At 31.6% G+C, this 27,822-nt stretch overlaps 1 protein-coding gene across 24 annotated transcripts in view; it reads right to left on the bottom strand.

The window, feature by feature from the left end:
• LOC143239950 (nonsense-mediated mRNA decay factor SMG5-like) overlaps nucleotides 1-27,545 on the bottom strand; it is a 220,519-nt gene extending 192,974 nt beyond the window's left edge. For 3 of the 24 annotated variants that reach the window (XR_013021464.1, XR_013021463.1, XM_076481633.1), the window contains exons 1-6: nucleotides 26,652-26,958; nucleotides 23,059-23,239; nucleotides 20,165-20,311; nucleotides 19,354-19,419; nucleotides 18,919-19,075; nucleotides 17,305-17,389 (exon numbers count right to left, since the gene is read on the bottom strand). Coding sequence is in view for 18 of the 24 variants with exons in the window: in XM_076481633.1 (XP_076337748.1) it covers nucleotides 17,305-17,389; nucleotides 18,919-19,075; nucleotides 19,354-19,419; nucleotides 20,165-20,311; nucleotides 23,059-23,239; nucleotides 26,652-26,752 (737 nt within the window). In the remaining 6 variants the exon portion in view is untranslated. Of the gene's footprint in view, nucleotides 1-264; nucleotides 322-1,878; nucleotides 2,009-9,300; nucleotides 13,853-14,085; nucleotides 16,355-17,304; nucleotides 17,390-18,918; nucleotides 19,076-19,353; nucleotides 19,420-20,164; nucleotides 20,312-21,515; nucleotides 21,673-23,058; nucleotides 23,240-26,651; nucleotides 27,054-27,205 lie in introns of those variants that run through there. The other 21 variants (XM_076481637.1, XM_076481640.1, XM_076481638.1 and 18 more) reach the window with 21 other exon arrangements.
• Between the last annotated feature and the right edge of the window lie 277 nt (nucleotides 27,546-27,822).

Raw genomic sequence — 27,822 nt, 5'->3', positions numbered from 1 at the left:
TTATTAAGAAAATATTTACAAATTCTGACAAATGTGGGTAAAAAAATGATGTTCACCACAGTGATGCCATATGTAAATTTCTCTGTTATTTGTCTGAAAACATTTGCAAATTGTAGGATAACCTTGCAAGCTAGTAAACCAAATAACATATTAGCATAAACATGTGTACTCTTTGTTTTTTGAGAAATTATTTAAGAACTGAGAGGTGAGTTTACATTCTTTTAAAGACAAATGAGTGAGTCAGTTCAACATATATGGACTTACAAAAGATGTAGATGGTCCATGGAGTTGATCAGCATTCTGCCAAGCTGGATTGGAACCCTGTACATACAATTGAACAAAATGGTTCAAGCTTATATATATATAATTAATAAACAGTGACAATCTATATAAAAAAAAGCAATGAAAAAATTACCTTGACTTATAGTTAGCTTTATTACAATAAAAATTCAGTTATACAAATTTAGAGATATGTTTTTCTTGTTATAATTTTAATTGAGATGTTTTGTATTTTGTGATGTCTATAAATGTTCTAAGTGTTTACAGTTGGAGTGATTTACATGCTGCATCTTAAGTTTTTGAAGACTTGGAAAAAATATATTTTAATATTGAAATATGTATCACATAGTTACTCTGTCACATAATGTGTCAGTTAATTAGTTATTAAGTCTGTTACCATGTTCTCAATCACTTACTGAATTAGTGGAGGTTAAACAGCCAGATTTGATTTAGTACCACAGATAGGAAAGTTTATTTTAAATGTAAGTTATACCTATCCCTTAGTTATTGTTAGTTCATGAAATTATACAAGTTGTAGAGATTTCAGCTAAAGAGATAATCACTTTTTTCCTGTAAGCAGACTGGAATTAGTAATATTTTTACTAAGTAATAAAAGAAAACAACACACCAATAGAGACTGTTGCAATATTAGCAACAGGAATAATAATATGTTAGTGTAAATAAAATAGAATCAAGACTTCAAGATGACAGTGTATGTTTGAACCAAGATTAAAAACATGTTGGAAATCACAAAACAGTGGTAATAACGTGAAGAAAACGAGAACAAATAGATGTGAAATAAATTAACAGAAATTAGAATAAAGAGAAGGAAAATTAGAAGATCAAAAACACACAAGGTAAAAACAAGAGAATTAATAACAAAAATAAATTTCATTGAAGAGAGTATTGGAAATGTGCAGGAAGATAATAAGAACAAAGCTGAAGTCGTAAAATAAAATGAAATAAAAACCACTACAACATGAGCTCTTTCATAAGGTGGGCTTTTCTTCTTCAGGGGCAAACTGGTGGTGGTGGTGTAATCAAATGAATGATATTTATATACAGAGAGGGAGTTTAGTGATATTATGAAGGTCATCCAGTTTTTCCAGGAAATGTTTATTTGTCTATAAATTATTGAAGTGTCTCATTTCTTATACAACATAGCCAATGGCAGTAATGTCTGTGGAAAGGTGTTAGGGATATTTTAATTTAGAAATGGCTAAATATATGTGTATTTAAAACTATGCTTAGGTGTTTAAGTAAAATAAAGGTGACATCTGGAGACTGATTTAAAAATATATGTCATACTAATTGATTTATAAAAACAGGTATGAAAAGTTATCTTAAACGAACAGCAAATTTTAGAAAATTCAGCTTTCATATTTCATAAAAAAATAAGGAAAGAACAGTTATTTTTATTTTTTTGACAGAGATAAAACCAATGAACAGAGATCACCAATTCCAGGAGCTAGATTAATTCTGAAAGGTTGAACAGTTTAGATAAGCAATCCAATAAGCTTCTTTTATTTCTCTATTTGCTTTGGTTCTGAAAATTCATTATTCACTAGTAAGTTCACAAGTGACCTGTAAAGACCATACCTGAAAACCTGTATGACATGCATGAGGTGGCATAAATGATTGGATGTGAAACAGTTTCTTTGCAGGTTTTTTTTCCAGGCTTTAGAGATCCGTACCTGGTTCCAATCCATTCCATACTCTCGCTATGGTTCTAAATAATGAATTTAGATGATACAATGTAAATGCAATTCACTTTCAAATGTTAAAACTTTTCTTACCTGAAAAATGTATTTCAGAGATACCCACTTCTCTGCACCACAAAGAGTGAGTGATTTCCTTCACACACATAGTTATATAAGTTCTTGCACATTCTACAAGCCTTTAACAAAGCTCCCATTTCTACACATGCTAAGCGTACTGTGCTAGTCTATAATATATAAAACTGTATAATAAGTTACACATAGTAGTTATTGAAAGGAATAAATGAAGTATATTGTAGGTTAAACCACCAATGATAAGATGTTAACTACAGAGAACTATATTTTTAATAATACATACTGATGTGGATAAAACTGTTGTGTAATACTTTCTTCAGGTACCTTTAGCTGAATAGTAAATGGAAAAGTCTTAAATTAAAGATTACACAATAATATAACAGATAAACACTTATAACAATGTTTAAAAATGTTTGAAACAATACAATAAAGAAATTAGACTGTTTTGTACATATAAAACAATATACATGTGTATTATAATTTTAAAAAGAAAAATCCACAACTGAAAATTTTGTAAAAGAAAATGAAAAATTAGTTGATGAAAGTTAAAAAAAACATCACTGAAAAAATAATACATGATTAAATAAATGCATAATACTGTATAAAAATGTTTAAAAGAAGTTAAAGCAAAGAACAGAAACTTTAAAAAAAGCTAAAGCTTTCATTTATCCTATCAAGATATCTTTGGACATTTTAAAGTAATTATTTTGCAAACTAGTGTTAAGCCACTGGTTTATCTGTGTTTCAGCTTACTGTGACCCCAAAATGTATGAATAATATGTTGGTTTTTCCTATTTATAATTTTCTACAACACATGAATATGATGGAATATATGATGCATTTTTATATGTGGTTAAAATGATCCATTTTATTCATAGATTTTTTTTCTTATAACTTGTGTTCACTCATTCTCTATTATACTATTTTAACCATTTGTAATCATTACTGTACACATTTCTTTGTTAAAGTCATATAACCTTTGATGATTTAGAACATTTTCTTTCACAAATTTACTGTTCAACTACAGATAACTGAAGAAGGGCACTGCCCAAAGGGCTGTATCTACAATAGTATATATTAAAAAATAAATATATCTATAGTAAACGTCATGTTGTCTTTGGTGGTTTAACTGATGACATACTTCTTTTCTTCTTAAAATGTAATAATAACAAACTATACTTTCACCAATAAGAGAGCAACACATCATCCACACTTAGTAATCCATACAAACATCTGCCTCATGAGGTAAACTAAATACACCAAAAGTGAAGGAAGAATGGGAGGTGGTGTATCAATCTGAAATACATTTACAGGTAAAATAAATGTTAACTTTAGAAATGTTACTAATCTTTTTTGCATCACTAAGAGCTAAATTCTCACCTTGAAATGGTGGAAAGAAATTACAATGATGAACTCTTTTCTGGAAACAGCACCAGGAAGGAAAGCCCATGGGGTGTGATATCCATAAGGTGGGGGGTAAGTTAATGGGGAACATTTGTTGAAAGACTATGTCCATCTCAAGTTGAGAATACTCTTTGCCCAATAGAGGTAGTAGAGCAAAACATAATGCCATAGAAACCTTTTTTCTTTTTTTTTGGATGCCAACATATCACTGAGATGGACAGAATGGCAGACTGTTCAACTGTTCATTAACTTGCAGATGGATAGCTGGGCATGAGCATATAGTGTGATTAAAGCTATAATTCAGGCTATTCAATACTGGATATCATACAAATGAGGTGTACAAAGAATATCATCCCACAGCTCATTGGTCTGGATCTAACAGTCAAAATTGGCTTGATTCATAATTTAATGACATGTCTTGTACTACACAACCAGGTAACACTCTAGCTCTACTTCTGAATACAGGTGTGTGTTCACTTGGTTTTGTATTACAGCAATCACATCACTAAATGAGAAATTCTCCATATCTACTTCCTCAGCAGCTTGTAACTAATGAAGCAAAGCCACCCCCCTCCAAAAGAAACAAAACAAAACAAGTGTACTATAAGAAATAGGGGAAGAGAGAAATTTGCATGGGGAGAATACTGAAGATGTGAATGGACCACTGTCATCAGACACAATCACCTGGAATTATGTCCATTACTTAGAGACAGCACAAAGGTTACTACAACTAAAGACACCAGGTGTTTGTGTATATACACCCCCTGACTGTCAATTTGTTTTCTATTTTTGTCAATTAATGATTGGCTGGTCTTGTATAAAACTCCATATCAACAGCAGGCAATAAGCAGAGGCAGATGGCTTAACATTTTCCATGCTGCCCATTGAATGCATATTTTGGGTAAGTATTTCCTGTTATACACCAACTGCTTATTAGTACATCCCACTGTCTGGATAATATACATATATGTTGAATAAGGTAGTTATAAGACCAGAAAAAAAACAAAGAAAAAACAAACAAGCAGTCCAGAAGATAGAGAAACCACTGTATGGATAGGTTCCAAATCTGGGAGAGAGTTGTTCTGTGGAGTGGAAACTGACAACAAGAGGGAGACAAAAGCCAGGATACATGAAACGTTACTGTGGTGTATGTGATGGGACACTATTGTATCACATCCTATAGTATCTGAGATTGAAAGTAAAGTGAGTGGAAAGGCAGTAATGATACGAGGTCAAAAGTGAGAGAAAAATCCACTACAAATACCAGAAGATAGAGAAACCACTGTATGTAAAGATACCAGATCTAGGAGAGAGTTGTTCTTCTATCACCTAAGCTTACGTTTTCAAGACATGATTCATAAGTAACTAAATGTGATGATCATGATCGTAGATGAAAAAGACCAGAACCAAGACAAAAGAAGTTCTGAGAGTGAGTACTTCCACAATGGGGGAGGGAACAACAATGTTTTTGAATGAATCACAATAAGAATACCAAACAGATGACACAGAAAATGAAGGTTAGACTGTGAGGAGAGACTAGCTCAAAAATGTAGAACCAGAGAAACCTTGCCCTTGGCATCAGAAATGGATCAGCCATCCAGAGCTGTACCTCATTGGAACAGAAGCAGCTGAAAGGTGTAGTTACAGAACTGGTGGGTGTTAAGCACTAAGTACCACCTACAGTCACCAAAGATACAGAAACTCACATTTATATGCAGAAGGAGCACACAGTCACTGATCTGAGATCTGAAAGGCTCCAATCATATGCAAGTCTGTATAAATGGGAAAAGAAGGGTATCCAAGGCCATGCGAGATCAACTGATACCTGCATTGACAGGTCATAAACTACTGAAGGAAATGTGTATGGGCAAATCTAAGAGGAACAAAAGATTCAAGAGAAGAGGGAATCCTCCAAAATAACTCCTGCAGGAAACAAAGGAAACACAAGAGTCCTAGTATCAAAAACCTCCAAGTGACAAAGACAAAAAATGTAGGCTGTGCCTTCTCCACGAATGTAGTTAGAGGAGGATTGAGATTGAAATGAGACTACTCCTGAAGGAAAAGGGAAGTCAAAACAAAGTAAGCCACACTCGGTGTGGTAAGTGGAGACCAAGTGTCTATAGATTAGTGATATAATAGGCTTCAAGAATATGACCTCAGAGAAAGAGAAAAGTCTGAGCCATAACCAACTTAAAAGGAACTATTGAGAATCAAATATTTGATCACTGAGGTAAATCAAAGGAAGCAAAAAATATGTAGACAAATCAAGATGTGGAAGTTGTCCATCATGATGAGAAAACTGACCAAAAGAAAGACCAAAATTGGGTTAAGTGGGACAGACTAATAGCCTTCTGCCTTCATTGGAATGATAAAAAAATACAGAAGTAGAACTCTAGAATGGAGCAGAGGAATTACCTCACAGCCTATTCAATAGGAGAGGTGCAGAGTAAAAGATGGAAGGAAAAACCTCTGAGAAAGAACCTACAGAACTTCATAGGATGTAGCAAAGGGATTCACCAATGGAAAAGTTTTTACAGGACTGAAGTCAACAAGTAGCTCCAGGAATGAATTGCCTCTATGGCTTAAGGGAGAAAGTTAATAGTAAGAAGAGGACAAGAGAAAGAGGAGGATCACTCCAAAAAAACAATATATATAGACACACAAAATAAAAATCTGGTGAATACGAACACTGCTGAAGAGCTGCATCATCAGCTGAAGATACCAACTTAATTAAAAAAAAAACAAAAAACTCAAACACCATATCACAAAGACCCAAGACAGAAGTCCTGGATAAGGGTTAAACAGAAAATAAAGCAACCTAACAAGGAGCAGTCCAAAAAAATATCCAACTAAATGCAACAAATGGAAGAAAATCCAGAGCAAAGTGGAAAACAGATATGTGCAAGCTGCCTCACTGAAGCTGGAAGGGTCATGATGGATAAAAAGGAGCAGAAGAACGGAAAAGAAATTGAAATAAGGTGAAAAAGGGTAGATTGAAAGAAAAATGTAAGAAAAATATATCCCTAGACTCAAAGAATCAGGTGAAAGAGGACCATGCAGGTGTTCAAGATTTAGCAGAAATTAACTGCAGAAAGAGAAAACAAAAGACACATAACTGTAAATCCCAAGCATAGAAAGACAAAAGTAGAACTTCAATGAGAAGTTAAATCAAGTGTAGTTAGTATCCTACATCAGAGATAAGAATCAACCCAGCCAAATTGAGCACAATGACAGTAATATCACTGATCATTGTCTGTAGTTGTCATTACAGTATAGTATGACTTCTGTAAAAGAGTTTTAAAAACCTTGAATGATATCATTAATGTGGGAACATTCAGTAGAAAACATGAAGCTCATATTATGATAGTCCTTTTTCTTAAATCATAAAGAAAGAAAATAACGGCAATAATTAGAAATACACTAAAACAAGTATGGCAATAGCCATAGATCTAATAATGACCTTGAAGATTACTGGATGAAACTTGAACATTGGATTAAATAATAGTAACAGGTAGTAGGACATGTTTCCCCTAACAATAAAAGGTGAATTAAAAGAAAATCAAAATCAACATAATTCAAATGAAAGTTCTAACTGTTAAGTTTAAACTTAGTATTATTCTACCTGATAATGAAGAAAGGAAAGACTACACTTGTGTTTGTGGTGACTACTACACATAAAAGATGTGTCACCCTCCTACTGCTGGGGGGCTATGGTTTAATAATGATGAAACAACAGACTGGTACAATACACATTAACAGATGTAGGAATGAGAGCTTTGTTAGAGGCCTGCAGCATGCTCAGGAACTTGCACTGAAGTGCACACTCAGGTAATAACTCTTTCTGGTGAAGAGATTGTTTTGTTTTTGAATTTCGCACAAAGCTACTCGAGGTCTATCTGTGCTAGCCGTCCCTAATTTAACAGTGTAAGGCTAGAGGGAAGGCAGCTAGTCATCACCACCCACTGCCAACTCTTGGGCTACTCTTTTACCAACGAATAGTGGGATTGACCGTCACATTATAATGCCCACACGGCTGAAAGGGCGAGCATGTTTGGCGCAATGGGGATGCGAACCCGTGACCCTCAGATTATGAGTCGCATGCCTTAACACGCTTGGCCATGCCAGGCCCTGGTGAAAAGAACACAATTTTATTTTTAAACTAAAATACCTTTAAAATGAAACTAGAAGTATAATTTTAGCAGTTACCTCTTGGAAAGAATGATGTTACTACAAGTAATCTTTAGTATTTTAAATAATAATTCCAATAATTATCATTAATTTTTATAGCTTTATAGATTTCAGTTTTAGAATAATGTTACACATACTTCTGCCAGCTTTAAGTACAATACTAAATATTTAAACATTTTAACATGCAAGTATTAAGTTATCTGAAGGAAAAAAACTTATTCTGTGCAATAATTAAAAGGATTTCTTTCAATTCTTGAAAAAAAGTATTATTTTGTACAAGATAAAACACACAAAAATAAAAATGTGTGGAGCAACCAGTGGCATTAAAGCTGTCTACTTCCATTGGCACTAAGACTAAATAGTTGTAAACAAAATGGAAATAAACCTAAAAGAACACAGTCAGAGGTTGACAAATACTACATAAAGTTTAGATACAAAAATCACTGTGGCAGAGTTTAGAAACAAAGCATTTTTGTATTGATACTGTTTACAATACCATGCAATATTTTTAAAACATTCACTTATGATATCTTTCATGGACACACATATATTCATTACAATATATTACATAAAAAAATAGCTTGTTCTCAGGCAATTATAATACTGCTTTAATACTATAATACTATTTTATGAATTTATGTCATTATGTTTGGTATCAAATTGTAGATTATACTGTAAATTTTCATATTATACATTATTCAATTTCTTAATTTAAAAATAAATATTAAAAAAAACACTTTTAAACATTGATTTCTGTGTGTCACAAGGTATGTTAAATGCAGCATTGGTTCAGATTGGGTGTCCAAGTACGAAGCTTATTGTTTTGTACAAATTAGGAACTCAAATTACTGATACTGAGAAGCTAGAATATGAAATAAGAACCTCCTATCTTTTCTATTTGCTGATATATCATTCATATACTGAATTAAACACAGTGGCTCTACTCACCTCTTCCCATTTTTGAAAACAGGTCCTTATATGAACTTACATCTTGTGAATAACCAATCAAAAGCTTAAAATATCCCTCAAGTGGTTTTCTCAACCATTTTCAAGTATTACTTTGTGCTGGTAAGTTGGGTCTTTAGCCCGTTTGAAATTTCATATTCTTTAAGACCCAAATAAGCTTAGTTACTACACTTGATAAATTATAATGGTATCAATATAGTAATTTATAAATTTTTGGTTATTCAAATGTATATATATAAAACCTTTAAAAATTATTTAATTTCTCATCTTCCACGTGTGAAGTTTCTTAAATCTTAGCAACCTAAGACAAACAGCAACTGAGTACAAAGGTTGTAACTGGAAGAGATAACTGTTTGCTTTACTTCTTTATTTACAGTTCTATATTTTACAAAAGAAATAAGTTTAAAAACATAATTGTTAATTGTAGTAATGATAATACATATATAACTGAAAATACTAGCCCACTAAAGCTCAGCCAAGATAGGTAACTTTGTGATGACTAAAGGTTAGTTTTATGCTCTTGGATACAGTAAGATGGGTGCACATGTGCTGCATCCTTGTGGCTTCTGTGATGTAGGTTAGCAATGACTTAATGGTCAATATAATAAATATATATAAATGTATAATGTTACACAAGTCTTAAATTACTGACTGAGTATGCATATTTTACCTCCACATCAATGTTATCAGCAAAATAACCTTGGGCTGCAAGTTCCTGCTGTGCTCTTGCATGCTTTCCTTGAGATGCAAGAAGATCTCCAATTCAAACTTCTTCCTCATTACCATACCCAAGAAAGTGAACAACACATGTCCCTTCTTGTTCATTAGTACTCATAACACATGCTTCATAGAGAAGTCCATCTTCAGAAAATATTGCCTGACAGTAGTCTCCCAATTTTAACTGCTAATTTATAAAGTAACAGTATATATGTTTACTATCACCTGCCAATAATCTTCTTATATATATCATAAGCTTAATAAAATAGAGAAAACGTATTTCAAACTTTCTTTAGTGAAGAAAGTTTGAAAATAATTTTTACCTTACGCTTCTCTCATAAGACATATTTGAACTTTTAACTCAAAACTCAAGCTGAAACCATTTATTATAATTTAATTAAAAACTGAACAGCTGTTAGATTATGTAACACAATATGCAATTCTTCACCTTTGTTAGAAATGTTAAAAATTAAACTGATAACCTTAACATGAGGATTAAATGTAGGCTATCATATTAAAATATTATTAATATAAATATATAAAGCAGAAGTGTGATTCACTTGTATGTCTGTTTATTCTACATACACTTTTTGCCAGTTTCAACTAAAGTTGGCTTGTATCTATATGCCCCCCTCCAGAAACTGCCATAGGAGGATTGTGTTCATCTAATTAAGATGTCAGACACAAACGTAACCAACTCATATTTATCATGTTAACCACATCTAAAACCTCCTCGCTGGGTACTGACATTTGCTTGAAGGTAAGGCAAGGATCATCACAGTCATTTCAGGCCCTAAAATCATGGATGTGAGGTAAACACAGACTCCAGGGCATGATACAGGATTGACCCAGAAATCTGGAAATGTGTCATCTGGTATTTGCTGGAAGCTCACTGCAAGCAATAAACTCCTGTCACTGTAGGACTGGTCCAAAACATTCAAAGGTCAGTAACATCCATATCTCATGAGAGAATGAGGGAGTGCCCAAGACAGAAACAGAAATATACTGCTTACTTTCCATAACCCAATTCACAGAAGGAAGAATCAAGGGAGACAGATGGACAACCCCAAACCTGTGTGAGGACTAAAGTTGATTGGCTCTCTTGATATTCAAAAGCCAGCCTGCAGGATTCAAACATCTGTATGATGATAGGATGAGCAGATCCAATTGAAGAGGAGAACTGCATTTAGATGTTTAATTCTATGATGCCACTCAGTTTAAGGGATAGTATACTCTTTACACCATCAGAACACCATTGCTGTATTTTGAACAGAATGGTTATAAATATATATATAGAACCCATCCATCAGGATGCCTCCATGATACCTGTGCTCAACCAAGGACCTAGAATAGGACCACTTCACTTTCAGAATTATGAGAAGATAGTGGATCACCTTCCATGAACAATAAATGAAATCAACATTGATAAAATAGAATGGCCATGCACTCACCAACCAGATAGCTTTGTGTTAAATCTGAACTGGAATTACAAGTAGGCTCCCATGGAGGCTGGTGCCACTCCTACTTACACTTGGAGAAAACAAAGTATGAAGGCCCCCCACTTTGCCCTCTTCTCCTAGAGTGGAGAAACATGCTCAAACAATCTGAAGGAAAAGCTTTTGTCAGCCACTCCAGCAACAGAAAACTATGGTTGGTACGGACTCCCAAGGATCACTGGTAACATCTGGGAGATAAAAAGCATTGGAGGGACCTGAGGAACAGTACTCTGAAATCTGTGCAATATGTAAACCAAGTTTCCTACATGTCTGAAAGTAAATTGATCCCAGTTTATACAACCTGATGATAGGCAGGGACAACCAGGATTTCCTTTAGCTCTACTAGTGATTGTCCATGAGTGGCAGTCCATAATAAGGTGATACCATCCAATATGTGTCTAGATAGTCTTATGGAACACCTCATTTCAACACAGCCTGTTGCAGCCCATAGTAATTATAATTAAAATTGTTAGTGTGGAACAGAGAAGGGATCCAGCAAAAAATAAAGGTTTACTGGAATGAAATACTATATAATTGAGAAAATTACCTGTTAGAGTCTAACAGATGTAGTAAAAATAGGTACATTGGTTAGTTGAAAGCATTCAGAAAAGGAAACTGCCAGATAATGTAAGAACTGAAATAGAAAATTAGTAGTAGTAGTCCACATACCAGCCCACTCAATGTCTTATAGAGGGCAATTCAACTGGGATGGTTAATGACATAGAAATATGATGAATCTAGTAAGATGCAACCTACAGAAGATTCCTCTTCTGTAATGATAATTTATTATAGGCTTATGTAAATCATTTACAAAGCCACCTTATGAAGGTAATGGAAGATAAGTCACAGGAAAACAAAGGATCCAATAAATGAACAATTGATTCTTAGCACATCAATATGAGTCAGTATGAGTCACTTAACACTACAAAGTCCTAACAGGCATAACAAATGATCATGACTGGAATGGTTAAAAAGGTGAGAAATGGCTGGCTAAAAAACTGTACAGAAAGAAGTGATAGGAAGAAATGGTACATTCATTTTACAACACTCAAGACAACTGAATGAGAACTAATATTAAGTGGTTTCATTAAGTGATATTCATAGTATTAAGAGAGTCAGTAGAGATTATACAATTAGAGTAGTGCTAACTTCTATACATTTCAGAGCAAGTGATATTACATACAACTGAATAATGAACACAGAGCATGAAGGAAACTGTTGAACTAATACAAAGTTGTTGCAAACCACAGATGAACCCATGGTCAACTGATATTGAGTTATCTGTTAAAAAAAAAAAAAGAAGAAGAAGAAGAAGAGTAACTTGAAAAGTGTTTATTAAATAAATGCCACTGTGCTTTCAGGCAGAAGTATCCAAGTTCTTTAGGTGACTCAAGGAATAACAAGTGGAGAAAGCAAGAATCCATGGTGAGATGAGCTGATTATAAGATTCTGTAGTAGGATGAAATGTCAGAATCATCTCAGTCAACTTTGCCTAAATATGCAGGCCAAAGGTATAAATCTTAGACTACCTATCTGCAAAATACATAGCCCAATAAGGCATAAAGATACAATGGCAGATGGGATACTGTGGCAGAGGTCAGAGCTTGGCAACATAATTTAAAGATACTTGAAAACATGCGAGAAGTAATCTTCATATGATTTTGTTTACAAACTCTGGACTGGTGAAATGCAGGAAGCCCCTGGATGAAGTACAGTCTAGAGACTGACAGTCCTTCTTAGATAAAATTATAGATCTTAAGTACAGAGCACTTATTAGCTCCCCAAGAGGTGGAAAAGAGGATGCAAAGCATATTCAGTACTGTTGTATATTTGTCTTTAAGCTAATTAATATGTGGAATAAAAGTCAGCTTACTGTCAAGAAGAAGTCCTAAGAACTTGATTTCAGCTACCAAAGGGATTTGTGCACCTTCCAGATGGAATTGGAAGTGTGTAAACCATATTGGTAACAAAAATGTATGTAGCTGCTTTTAATTAATCTTATTCACATGAGCTCGGTCAAATAAACCAAGTTTGTAACCATTTTACACTCATTATCATTTCCATACTATTACTTTTAATATTTTAGTATTTTCACACAATTTGGCAGTAAACATTACAAGACCTCTGTATATAAAAAATACATATTTTTAATGAAGTACTTGTTAATAAAGGTTTGCCTCTGAATTTATCAAGTAGTTTTATTAACTAGTCCAAGTGCAAAGTGACTTTCATGTTAAAATTAAAAATACTTTTATTCATTTGACAATTTACTAATTTATGTAATCTCTAAAAACCTTTTCAATAATTATAAAATTTACTTTTCAGTACCCTATATACAAGGTTGACCTAAATTATCTTTTCATTATAAAATTTACTTTTCAGTACCCTATATACAAGGTTGACCTAAATTATCTTTTCATTTTTCATTCTCAAGCAACTTCACATGTAACATCAAACTACATTTATACTAAAACAGTAGACATCTGTTTTTACTTAAATTTTATTGCCCTTTGAACTGCCTCCAACTAATAATCCCATCACATACAAGTAGTAAGTTACTTGGAAACTCAAAGCTTAAATTACCATATCAAATTACATAACAGTAAGAAAAATCTTGTGAAGAATGTTTATTATTGTTTCTCTTTATCTTACCTCATCTAACTTATTAATTGTTATTATATGATGTACATCAGAAAATAAAGAAAAATTACATGGATGAATTACACATCTCCAATAATTATCATAATTTTTCCAGCTTTCTAACTATGTGATAAGAGCCTCAAAATCCAGCTGAGCTTGTTGATGTGATCCCAGTGAGAACAAATGTGAAACTAAAAATGGAAACAGACAATGTACAAAAATACATCATTTTATAGACTACAGCCTTGGCTTTCCATTCATTATAAATAATATGGTATAAAATATCCAAGTGAACTATTGGCAATTTGTGTAAGACAGGATATGACAGATGGGTGTTGCAAGGTGGTTCTGATTTTCTGGTTTATGGCTCTGTAAACAAGTAACAAGAAAGGTATGAAAATTATGTTTTGCCTGAGTAATATCTATATCATAATGAGTAATTTATGTTAAATTTTGTACTTTTCAGAGAGTTGATAAATAAATCAGAGAAGAAGAAAAACCTGCAAAGCAAGTATCACATTCTCATATCAAAAGAAACTGGGCATTTTAAAAATAAATCCTTGTAAAGTTAAGAACTTAAAGTTTATAAAATATTAATTAAATTTTGATGCCAACTTTATTCATACATAATAACGACATAGTTTAATTAAATCTTGAATGTAACTCTAAAAAAATCATGATGTTCACAGTTTGACCTGATTGTGGCAAGTGTTGATCAATACATAAAGTAAGAAATAAATGAAATAAACAAAAATCTACAGTAGAAATGAATAAGAAAGCTAAAACATTAGAGTAAAGGCCTCATATTTACTAAAAATTAAATACATTTTTTTGTGTGCACATATTACTATAATGTTAAAAAGATTTCATGTGTACTATAAAAACAGTGTAGTATATGCTGCAGCAATATCCAACCCAGTAAAAAATAGGTTTCTTATATTAACCACAAAATAGACAGTTTCTATGTCACATGGTATTTACTTCCTGAAAAATGTCTGAAATGTCACAGAAAAACAGAACAGAATAAATTCGTTATTTAAATATGTTACTTTGTTATCTTTTACCAAACTAGGCACCTTGTGTATGTATAAATGTAAATAAATTCAGTATCAAAACATGAAGAATGAAAAAATGTTAAAGGCAAAGGCAATTATTATGAGTTATTGTTTATTCTTATTTTTCTGTGATTACAATAAATATAGATAATTTGGTTTTTGATATTCATAAATATCAATGATCTTAATAACAAATTAAAATCAAATTTTGAAATTCCGATTTGAAAGGAACAGCATTTTACTTATAATAGACAGAAATATCCTTCACTTAAAAGCACTTCATTCACAGCTTATTTGTGTGAAAAAGTTACTGTATTTTGAAAATACTAATATAACATATAACAATAACTTAAACTGCCTTGTTACAAACCAGAGATTCTCACCTAAGTATCCAGGAGTTATTTACGACATCCATTCAAAACTAAGACTACTACAGAATTTGTTTATTGTGGTAGCTCAATGAATACCAAGTTACTAAAGTATAATACCTGTACTCAATTAAAAATACCTTATACATATTTTGAGTCATTGTTTAAATGAAAACGACATTTAGAATAGGATTTCTACTTGCAATAATAATTATAACTTAAGCAAAGATATATGTCTCTTCTGTCTCATGCATCCCAGTTTGCACTGAAAATCAGTTATCTACACCAAAGTTCACTATTTTAAAATCAATATAAATTTCTGAAGAAAGATGAATTACCTTTACCAATACCGAAAGCAGTTCTGAGGTAAAACTTCTACAGTAAGAGTAGTATGATAAACACCACACATATTTTAGATTTAACCTTCTGTTTGTCACTAGTAATACTCTGTACCTAGTAAAACATACACACACAAAAATTCTCAGAATTAAAGGAACAGTTATAATTTTCTTTTTATTCAGCCCAAAATTGTCAAGTTTGCATATTCAAATTTCTCCGTAGAAAAAACAGAATCCAACGTGTTAAAAATGAAAGGCAAAGATCATTGAGACCAAACAGATTATAAACGGATTTAATAAATATTTTTGTTTAACCTCTCTTCATGTAAAATGCACACAAGTGGCTTCAATAAATAACCAACAGCTAAATTTGAAAAAAAAAAAAAAACAAATTTCCAAAAGTCACTGATAAACCTATGAAAGGATGGCAATAGTTGTTAAGGAACTTTGAAAAATGATTCCTGTGTTGTAGTCCTGATATTACAGGGATGTGCTCAGGTATTCTTTGCATTAATTTTCAGAGGTTTAGTTCAAAATAACAATAAAGTTAGAGAAAAAAGTTTTCACATTGATTTGGCAATGCTATACAAAATGTAATAAACTGGTAATTTTTGTGACATAGCTTATAAAAATATATTTATCAAATGGTACTTCTTTTCTAACTATTATTATCAATAGGCAAGCAATAATAATAATAATCACAATACATTGTCAAAGAGAAGTATCCCATTTTGTAGTACATCAGATGTTAAGATGAAATTCCAACCAAAAAATTCTGGGATGGACTGCACTTTGTAAAACTTGTGTATCTGTTGTTGTTATTGGCAGTAACATAAAACATTTGAGTACCACTATAACAAAGTATATTTTGTAAAGACACAAACCTTATCTTTGTTTTGACCAAAAACTTATTTAGCCTGTTCTTTAAGATTTTTCTATTTATGACTGTTATGATTGTATCAAAAGTGTCTATTTTAAGCCAAACTTATCTCATTTGTCTTGTCTTCAAAATTCTCACCACTGCTCTTAGTTTAAACATTCTTGGCCTTGACACCAACCTCTGTCTAGAGGACCAGGATGAGACACTTGTAAGCAATGTAAGTAACCAATCTTCAATCCAAGATTGGTTACTTGAAATTACTCTTTTTTTAATGAGGTTTTGAAAATATCCTAAACCTAATTATCATTACACTTATACATAGAAACAAACTCAACAATATTAGTACCTTTCATACTATCAAACCAATTCAAAACAATGTTTCCAATTTATTTATTATTATATATTTATATACAGAAATAAACAAAGAGGTAGTGTAACCCTAGTTAGATGTTTATAAATGATATGATGGCAAGTAATAACTAAGTCAAAAATATTGGCCTCACAACAATCATTTTCCAGCTGAAAATATTAAGAAATAGCAGCAATAGTTTTATTGAATTTAATTTCTTTTTTGAAAGATGAAAATTATTACAAGGTGACAAATGGAATCTGACTTCTGAAAGATAAAGAATGTTTTTAACTATGCCTAGAATTTTGAAATAACAAGTGCAAGTATAAGAATAGAGATAATTTCCAATTTGTGATGTAGGGCATTATTTTTTTTTTTACAAGTTGGAAAGAATATTTTCAATTTTCAAGATTGGGAATAAAAACATAGATGAAACTTGCACAGAAAAATTGAAAAAAACAAACAAACAAATAATAATAATAACCGATGACAAATTATACTTCCAAACCAAAAAGAGTATGGTAATGGGTTAGTGTTTAAAATCAAACTACACAATGAGCTACCAATCAGTGCTGCGCTCATCACAGGTATTAAAACATGGTTTTTAACATTATAAACTATGAATTATTTAACCAAAATAATGGAGGTTACAGAATCAAAGTATTTTTTCCCACACAATACACGTATATTACATGTTAGTTTTTAATTTTTTTTAACTGAATATAAAAATATATGGTTGGATAAATATTATACTTTTGCAGACATTTTCTTGTATTCCAACAACATTTTTACTTGTAAGTTATTCAGTAAAAACTAAAAAACGTTACTCACCTAGTTCCATGCCTCAGTTCATTTTCCAGCCACCTAATTGCTTCTCTTGCTCCCACACTTTCTTTCTTACGTTCATCAAGACTAGCTGTCACCAATAACAAGTGAGGAAACAAAGAAGTAGTTTTAATAAAATCATATTCAAACTATCATGTCTTACATTTGCCAAACACACAAAAAAAGCACTTATAATTAGGAGAAAAAAAAATACTTAATGAATATTGAGCTCTGAATTATTGTTTCAAGTCATATAGTGGTGTTCAGTGCACATCATAACTTTTACTAAGTTACAGTTAAAATGCAATTAAACAACTTTATTGTCAATGCACGTGAAAATGCTTGGCATCAATACATAATTTACAATTCAAGTTTCAATTAGTTTAAAAAGGATATATTTATGTCAATTTTTAATCTTTATTTCTACATGTCGCATAATACCTTTTAGCTCTGAATTATTTGTTTTAAGCTTTCTTTCTTCCCTTTAAGTGTTACAATATTCCATAATTAGATACTCCGATTACAGGTACTAACAGGCCAGAAATTAAAATAAGAATGTCTGATCTCTTTCTAAATTATTTATTTACTCATGCTTTCTTGTTAATGTTACATATTTATAACCAATAAAAAAGCCATTCTATGACCTACGTGACTGTGATGTCTTTGTTTCATTTTAGTAAAAGGATATCAGTATTCCACTAGGTAATGAAATTTTTTAAACCTTTTCATAAGTAGGTAAGTTAGAAAAAAAGATAAGTATGAGTAATTCTGTTTTACTCTTTGAACTTTATTTCCAAAATGAGTATTTGAAAATTATACAATTATTTTTGGGACAACCAACTTAGGTTCGATGAAGATCAGCTTCCAAGATCAAAAAGGTTTCAATCCTTAAGTGTTGAATTTTTTTCTTTAACATGTTTTTTTTTTTATATAGATGTGTAAACTTTAACCAAAAAGTCCTAAAATGTACAAATTAAAAATTTAATAGGTTAGATTAAAAAAAAAGGTAAATGGGAATTTTGTTGCCTTAAGGAATGCACAAAGAATATATGTTGTTAGATGATAGGTGACATATCCTAATTGTTTTTAAAATAAAATCCCTGCACTTTGTTACTATAGATTATAATGAAGCATGAATTATAATCATTATATTATAATATAATTATAATATATAATTATTGAAACAAAACAACAAAATTAAAAACAGAAGTACACTGTTACAAGCTTGTTGCCATTTAGGATAAATAATTGTAATTTTCTGCTGAAATCTGCAGTCATTCTAAAACGAAGGAAAGGATAATTAAGATATCATGTTTTGTTGTGTTGGTTACAAGGCCAGTCAAACAGACAGCACCCATATAGTGTTAAAAATTGAGAAAATAGCAGATGAAATACAAATTTGTATTAAAACTTTCAACACACATTTAGAAGGTTCTAGAAGTAATTATAGTGGAACAACCTCTCTGAGTAAGAAGGGAATAACACAATTTTCTATGTTTGACTTTCACATTGTGCTGAGTAACTTGACTCAACAAGAGTATCTATAACCTTCAGTTTTATTTATTAATTATGAAGCAAAAACTAATAGTAGAAGTAAACTGTGCTACTGAATGTACTTACTAACAGATGGCACAACAATAACAAATCTCTTGGATAATCTCAACTGCTTTAACAATGCCAAATGTTGACAGAAGGAGCTAATGTCAGGAACCAGATAAGGGGAAAGTTGGGGAAATCCTCCTCCTTTCACTTTAGATTCCAAATCATTCACTTCAGCCTAGATCCACATACCCATATCAGTGAAATATTAGACATATGAATCAAAAAAATATTACTGATATGTTTCATCATTTAAAAAATTTGTATACTAAAGGAAAATTCACTAACATTAAAATATTAGTCAAGTAGAATTTGCAAACAAGAACAAAAAATATATAAAAAATAAATTGACATCATAAACTGATATGCTTTATACAACATAAGACAGTTAACATATATTTATATTTGTAATAATACTATAGAGTCATGACAATATATTTTTCACAACATTCCTACCTTCAACCACAGATGAGCCATTTTCCACATCATCTGTTTTCTTTGACCTACAGGTTGCTCAACTCCCTGAGAGATATAATTAATTCAAAAGATTAACACTAAAAAATACTCTTGAAAACAACAAATACCTGAATAAAATTTAACAGGTTAAATAAAAACAAAGTAATTTATTCTGCTTGTTAAAACCCAGGCACTAAACTAAACAAGTCTCATCTTTGCCTAGAAACTATACACACACACACACACACACATATTTATATATATACATATATATCATTCAGTAATTAGTGCAAGGTTTCTTCTTGTGTAATGACATAAAACAGAAGTACGAAATTAATTCAATACTTCTCTAAAGTGAATAAAAAATTCACAATTCAGTTTTTGGAATAATGGTGCATACAAGTCAGACAAAAACTTCCAGTGTTAGTTTTCTTTCTGCTACAGCTTGATGATTGTGAAAACAGCAGGTCAACAGCTTATATTAATATCTCTTAAACTATGTGCTGATTTCTCCAAAACTCTTCTGTTGTTTATGGTTTCATCAGGAAGTTTCAAACAAATATTCACTTACTCTTTAACTGTCTTATCATAATATTTACACATTTCTTCAGTCGGCATCAAATTCAAATTTTTGGTTTATCATTAATGCTTATAACAGAAACAGAAAGAAAGAACAAAAGAGAAGTGTACAAAGAAACAGTTATGAAAAAGAGATGGACACCAGTAACTAATCAATAACACAATAACATTTAGAGATGGACACCAGTAACTAATCAATAACACAATAACATTTAGATTGTTATAAACTTACAGCCTCAATACTTACAGCTCCACTGAAAGTTTTTTCTGTGTTACTTGCAGTAAAGCATTCTTTTTCAGAGTTAAAATTGACTCCTGTCTTTGGGAGCCCAGCTAATAACTGGCCAAAATTGTGAAGACACTGTATGCGGAGAAAAACCTTGTAACACCACAAGCAAAAAAACAAATGTTTATGTATGCATTTTAGCTCATACACTTGTGTGAAAAAATCAAATCTAGATTAACACAAAATTCAACTTAACACTTTTGAACAATCTCATTAATATTGTGTACATTAATTTATAAACTTTTTTTTTCCCTCAAAAAGTCTACATATTAGTAGTATAATATGATATTCCAGAATACATATCCACTGATATCTAACAGGTAAATAAACATTAATTATTACAACACACAAAATGATTGTAAAAAAGTTAAGAGAACTAATGAAAGCTGGAGAGCAAAAAAAAAAAAAAATTAAACACAAGCATTTTATCTAAACTGGCCAGTTTCAGTGTTCTCATGACAAAAGTTTGGATACTGAAGTAACAAAAGTAACTATGTTTACACAGAATGAAGGCAGTAACAACATATATATGACATTGTTCTGTTACAATGAATGTTCCAGTGTTATATCCCACAATCTTACATCACTCTCGTTACACAAATTAAATAGACATAAACCACTAGCATATAATGACTTGTAGAAGCCTTTATGCAATCACTAAACTTGAGTACAACGTGTAATTCAGGAAAACAACAACAAATAAACAGAGCCAAACAACTATAAGTTATTACGGAGAGACTGTTGTAATATATCACTTTTACAGGGTTAGTTGTAAGCTTACAGCCTTCCACACATCCCACTTAAGCTACTTACCTGAAGAACATCTGAAGAAAAATGTTGAAACATTTGCCTGAACAAAAGTACGTTGTTATTTCTAAGTTATGGAAGGATGAAATGTGAGTTGTGACAGGGGTAAGTGCACTAAATTATTTGTACAAAAACTTAAGTTTTATCATCCAATAAAGTTTTAACTTCTACACAGTAACATAATAATTATTTATAATATAAAGATCAACCATGTAATACAAAAAAAGCTACATATTCAACTGTTTCTAGATGAAATAACAACTGGTTAGTCAGAATTCCACATATAGAATTTCTCTTAAAAATTCCAAATAACTACAACAAAAAAAACTAAGCAGAGATAAATATTTATATTGTAGAAGGTTATTATGTCAAAATCTGATAGTTTTCTTCTTTTACTAGATTACTTCTTTTGCATATTCAGAGTTTTTATTATTATGTGTAAGCAAATAAATCACGTAATTTAATTTGACTTAAATCAACAATTACTAACTTCTTCTTTCGAACTAAGTCCATAGGATGTATCAAATTCCAACTGAAGGTGAAAATTCTCAAGTAGGGCTAGCCCACGTAGGGTAAAGTCCTCTGGCAAAGGCTGTGTTTGTTTCCATTCTGGTCTATTCCAGACAAAACCTTGAACACTTGGAGGGCTAGCATCGGAAAATACCAAGCATTAAACTTACAGCAACTTAAAGCAGTCCAGTAAGTTCACAACAACTACCAGGTGTTGGTCTGTCTGTCTATATATATATATATATATGTAATAATATTATACTTTTGCTAATTCTTTCACATCAAAGACCTTGCTATCCACCCCCAAACATTTTCAATGGGGTTCAGTTTGAGCAAACACGCTGGATGGTCCAAAAGAATCATGTTATTCGCCATGAAACAGTCCTTTGTGCTGTGGGTATTGTGGATTGCAGCATTGTTCTTGTGAAAGATCCAGTCATTTTCACAAAAGTAAGGGCCTTCAGTCAATAAGGATGCTCTCTCCAACATGCCAATGTAACCAGCTGCGGTTTGATGCCCCTGTATAATACTGGAAGGAGAAAGTACCCCAGGATATCCTTATCGTGCTAGTAACGTTGGAAGACATCTGGACCATCCAGGTTAAATTTTTTCTCATCAGAGAACAAAACCTTCTTCCACTTTTCTAGGTCCCATGTTTCGTGCTTCTCAGCAAAGTTTAACTGAGCTGTTTCATGGTGTGGAAGGAGGCATGGCCTTTGAAGACGTTTACAGTTTTCAAAGCCTTTCTCTCACAGATGCCATCTTATTGTTCTTGATCTACATTCTGCATCAACACTGCTCAACACTGGTGAAATTTTCTTGGCCCAACCACTTGAAATTCTCATTCCATATCTTTCAGGGTCTTTTAAGAAATTTGCAACATTAAGAGAGACCTTGCTTTTGCAGCTCAACAATTCTGCCAAGTTCAAACTCTGTCAACTTTTTAGCCTTTGCCATGTTTTTACCCAGTGTAACACAGGAGATGTCAGTGAGAGATGTTGACAACACTAATGCTTGAACACAAATGACTAAATTTCATTACGTGTTTACCGATTAACGCTTCGTTTCTGTATGGTCTTAAACTTTTGACCAGCTGGTATTTAGGCTAATTTCATAGTGTTCACATTTTCCCTATTAAATGCTAAAAAGTTTATTTTTATTTTCCCTTTTCTTATTTTCATCTTTCAAAGCTCGACTCAAATAAGTGGTTGAGTCTAACAATGCAAAATGCATATTTTTTCATGTTCACTGGCTTTAAGGTTTTAGCCAGCAGTGCATATCAAAAGTTTGATTCCATATAAAAATTACCATACGATATCAAATGATCAAATAGCAATTAGTCATACATATTTATATAAATCAAATGCTGGAACAAATTGGTTATTTAAAGCAAAAATAGTGATATCATATATGAAGACCACAGTTTAAAATAACTTGTAGTAAGATAATAACACTCCAGAAAAAATTACAATTTAACATAAATATACCAGAATTTAAACAAACAAAGTAACAGCTTTAATCACCTCTCCATAAGTTACAATAATGTCACTATTGATGATTAACCAATCAGCAACAACTTTGATACCCGGCAAAAGTCCTTCTTGGTTGATGATTTTAATGACTTCAACTACTGAGGGTGTCAATTCCTGTTCCACTAGAGACATATTTAGGATGATATTACTCAAAAAGATATTTTGGTGTTGGCTACATCCAAAGAATGACAAAAACATTCATCATATTAAAATATTATACAAAACAAAAATGTTTAAAACTGAAATACCAGACACTTATTTTTATCAATCTGAGCATAAAATAACACTATGTAACAAAATTTTTACTTTTAATGCTAATACAATCAAGTCCATTTTGCAGAACTGCCTTATTACTAGTCAAATTTTCTTCTAGTCCTCCATTGCAGTCAACAGCAGTGCTCGTGACACTCTCAACACTAAGTCCACTGTGCTCACCGTAGTCACTCAACTCTTCTTCGACTCCATGCTCAGTTATACTACCACTGGTGCAACTAGCTGTGTCACTGCTGTTCTTTTAAGTCTGACTCAGAATGACCTGAATCATTGTTTTCATAACACACAGAAATTAGTTAGCAATTGATAATGACAAATTTTTTGTCGTACGTTTATTCGACCAAACACATGAACTGGTTTGAAATGATTAAAAAAGGCCACTGATTTTATACTTTACATAGAACATGAATGATAAGAACTTGGAGGTCATAAACAGCACAAGTACGTCGTATGCCATACACCTAAATGTATCAAAATAATATCAGAATTTCCTAAAGCCTTTTGAGATGCTGACCCCTTTAGAAATTTATAAAGCAGTCACTGATTCTCAAATTCTTAGAACATAAATTAGAAGTGAAACTTCAAAATATAATCAACTTTTATGATGCAATCATTAGGAAACATAAAATGTGAAAAAGAATGAGGTTTTCTCTAAAAGTTGCCTGATGAATATCGGACTGTAGGGTTCAGAGTTTGAGTCTCAAGTCCCTGAAGTTTCTAACATTAAACCTATTTCTCTGTCTCTTCAGAAGTCCAACCATTTACATGACTAATTGCAGGTTTAACAACATACAAACTTGGAAAGTCATACAGCAGTTAGATGCATAGGCCAACTTTAGCACAGGAGTTATTTCTGTCCTCCTATCAACACTTAAGTCCTTATTCACCCCTTTACAGTCTCACCAAACCAAGGGGATCAATATGAACCATTCTGGGAAACCCTAATTTACATGATAAAGAATTTTGACACACATTTGAGAAATTACAAAGTTTTATATTTAAATATCCATAACAAAGATATAAATGAAAAATATAAAGTTATTACTGAAATAAACCTCAAAAATGTGACAAGAAAAATACAAAGAAATAATAATATCTGATCTATTAGAAGTCATAAAAATGAAGAAGATAAATTGGAACTATTTTAAACTGTTCTGGTCATTGTTATGATGAAGTCCAAAACTTGATAAATACCATTAATAATAACATGACGTTGTTTGACATAATCTATTGCAAAACATAAATTATTTTCAAAGTAAAAAAGTCTCTGTCATAAAGAACGTAATAATATTGAACAATTTTAAACAGAAATAATACAATTTGTTAGACACTTTAAAATATATACTTACAATATTTAAAAATACCATGCAATGCATCTGAGATAAATAATAATGATACGATAAAATCTGTGTCACTAAAGTTACTAATGACCAGACAATATTTTTTATAGTAAAGATGTATTTTATACAAACAAAATTGAAAATTACCAATCCTGAAATTTTTTTAAAATAAAAATATCATATTAACATTATTGTGAGATATCTAACCAGTCACAAGTTGAAATGTATTAAAATCTTGAAGAATATTTATCTGGGAAATGTAATGTGACATCGTGGTTATCGTTAAGTTTCCACAAAGCTTTGTTAGCATTTAATCACTATGTTGTACAGCATAACTGTCACAGTTTTACATTTTTTAACATAAAGGGTGTTTTACCATTTCACTATGAATAATTTACAATTATAATATTTTAAGTACTTCTGGATATGAAATTTCATTATCTTGACTTCCAAATCACTTTTATAGTATTTAGTGCAAACTACAGACAAATACCCAAATTCAAACCTACAGCTTTATATAATTACATTTTCATGTTTACAAAATACAATTTCATGAAAGTTCTTAAGTGGTGTCACATCTGTGCTAAAGTACAAACATTTAAACCTAATGGCTCAGAAGAGCTAATTTGACAAATTATAAACTGTGCCCAAGTACAACTGGTCACAGTGATGACCCTGTAAATATTTTCTGAAAACTGTGAAAACAGAACAGCTACATTTTTTACAGATAGTTGGTGCTTTATTGACACAGTTTTGCAAGCCCGATAAAAGATATGAATATTCAATCATAATGAAAATAAAAACATTTTTTATTGAGATTTGTTGTATACCTTCTTCAGTAATTAATACTTTTCAAATTTTCTGGCTCTTTCTGTTACAAAGATTTATTCATAACTTACCATCATGAACTTTAACAAAGGTATCACCACCACAGTGGTAAGAGTAGTTAAAAATATGATTGCTAACCATATTCTTAGACTTGACCAATCTAACTTCACAAAATAACACGTTGTTTTACTATTCTTTGATTGTTTGTTTAAACAGAGTATTTGTGATGAAACTTAGTTGAATGGACGATAACTGCTGTAAAATCACAGAGGATGACATTTTGAAGTCTTCCACTTGAAGACGATAGGTGGAAGACTTTCCAAATGTTATCATCTACACTTGTTTTTCTCCAACAGGCATTTGTCATCTATTCATGTAAGTTTCATCAAGTTATTTTACTTGTGTTATTTACAATAAACCTAACAAAATAAATAAGGATTTGAATCAAAATAATATATTGGTGTTACCTTCACTACCCTCTAAATTTAACTAATGTCTGGTCATAAGAGAAACTTTTCATAGCTTTCAAACAGATATAATTTAATACAAAAAAAACCTTTTAACAATGAGAAACACACCTAAAGAAACTAAAAATAAAAGTATCAGATCTCTAGTTTAGTTTTATGTTTACTAAACTTTTCACAAGATTCCTCTGTTCTTCTCTGAGGACCTCTGCTTAAATATTTTACTTGCTTCACACTGATGGAAACAGTTTATAATATGCTCCATCTAATGGCATTCAAACCTTATTTGTAGCTATATTCTTTATGCTTTTCTTCATTGTAGTTCAGACTACATGCTGTGACATTATAAAAGGGTGGAATTGAAAAACTGTAATAATACAAATAAGGAAAGAAACATAAAATGTTTAATTATGTATTTAAAGTATGATAGTTTATTTATCTATAAACCAATGTTTTGGGATGGAATGAAAATTTGAAAATAATTTAAAGTTGCACCATTTACAAGAGATTCCCCTCAAAGCTGTATGCAAACAAGTGTTTACTTTTTTAAATTTTCATTCCAATTTTTATCAAAAAATGTTACAAAATGATAAAATAACCAATTCTAAAGTATTTTTGAGTTAGAAAATGTTGAATTAGAGTTTTCTATGATAACTATATTGGGTAAGAATCTTTTTACCTTTTACTTATTGAACTGGCGTGTATGTTTTTCTCATAGCAAAGCCACATTGGGCTATCTGCTGAGTCCACCAAGGGGAATTGAATCACTAATTTTAACATTGTAAATCTGTAGAGTTACCGCTGTACCAGCAAGGCACTACAGAACTGGTAGTTATCTACTTTTATTTCATGTAGTAGTTAAATTAAAATAAAAAAAAATGTTAACACCTTCACTTAATTCTGAATCTTCCTGTAAATCGAGAATTTTCGGATTCATTACTCGAGAACATTAACTACTAGACCACGCTCGGCCCAAAGTTATGTGTACTTACCTTTTATCGCACGGATAAAATCACTTGTCTCACTTGGTAACGCTCTTTTCTCTTTCGTTCGCTACGTGATTTCTTTTTCCCACCATTTTCTACAGTTGACAGAGATCAAGAAAAATGAAATATTTGTTGAGTTATATTTGTTCGTTATAACTAAAATTAACAAGAAATCGAAGTTTATTTTTCTTGGCATTTTTACGTACCAAAATGACATTTGCGGAAATTAATATTTAATTTTTATTACCTGAAAATTTGATTAACAAAACAAAAATCGCTTGGAAAACTTTTCTTGTTTTTAAGCAAAAAAAGCCATGTTAAAATTTTCTTTGAGTTTTTGTTTGTTTTATAGTAAAGCCAGCCACATCACTCCGTCTACCGTATTCTCCGTAAAAGATTTAACTCCCTATTTGCCCCCCCAGTGGCTTAGCGGTAGGTCTGCGGACTTACACCCCTAAAAACCGGGTTTCGATACCCGTGGTGGGCAGAGCACAGATAGCCCATGGTGTAGCTTTGTGCTTAATTCAAAACAACAACAACAACAATTCCCTGTTTTGACTTTTGTAAATCAGTATGGTTACTGTTGTCCCGCAGGAGGAACTCTCAGAAAACAAGAAAGCAAAGCTATTATTTCTTTTTCTTTATACCGTGAGATGGCACTATCATCGACTTTATTCATGGTTTTGTATTTTCTTCTTTAAGTTTCCGAGAAATTTATCAATATATACATGTGAGTAAAGAGAGAAGCAGTCATTAACGAGAAAAAAAAATAAAAAAGAGCTTTGGTCAAGTTAGTGAATAAAAATATGTAGTAAAAAATAATTAGAGCTATTTCTGTTTCAAACACAAAACAAAACAAAAAGG

Source organism: Tachypleus tridentatus, chromosome 13 (assembly GCF_004210375.1).
Source record: "Tachypleus tridentatus isolate NWPU-2018 chromosome 13, ASM421037v1, whole genome shotgun sequence".
NCBI lineage: Eukaryota > Metazoa > Arthropoda > Merostomata > Xiphosura > Limulidae > Tachypleus > Tachypleus tridentatus.
The sequence above is the reverse complement of the archived record's forward strand: the minus strand, read 5'-3'. Positions and strand labels throughout refer to the sequence as shown.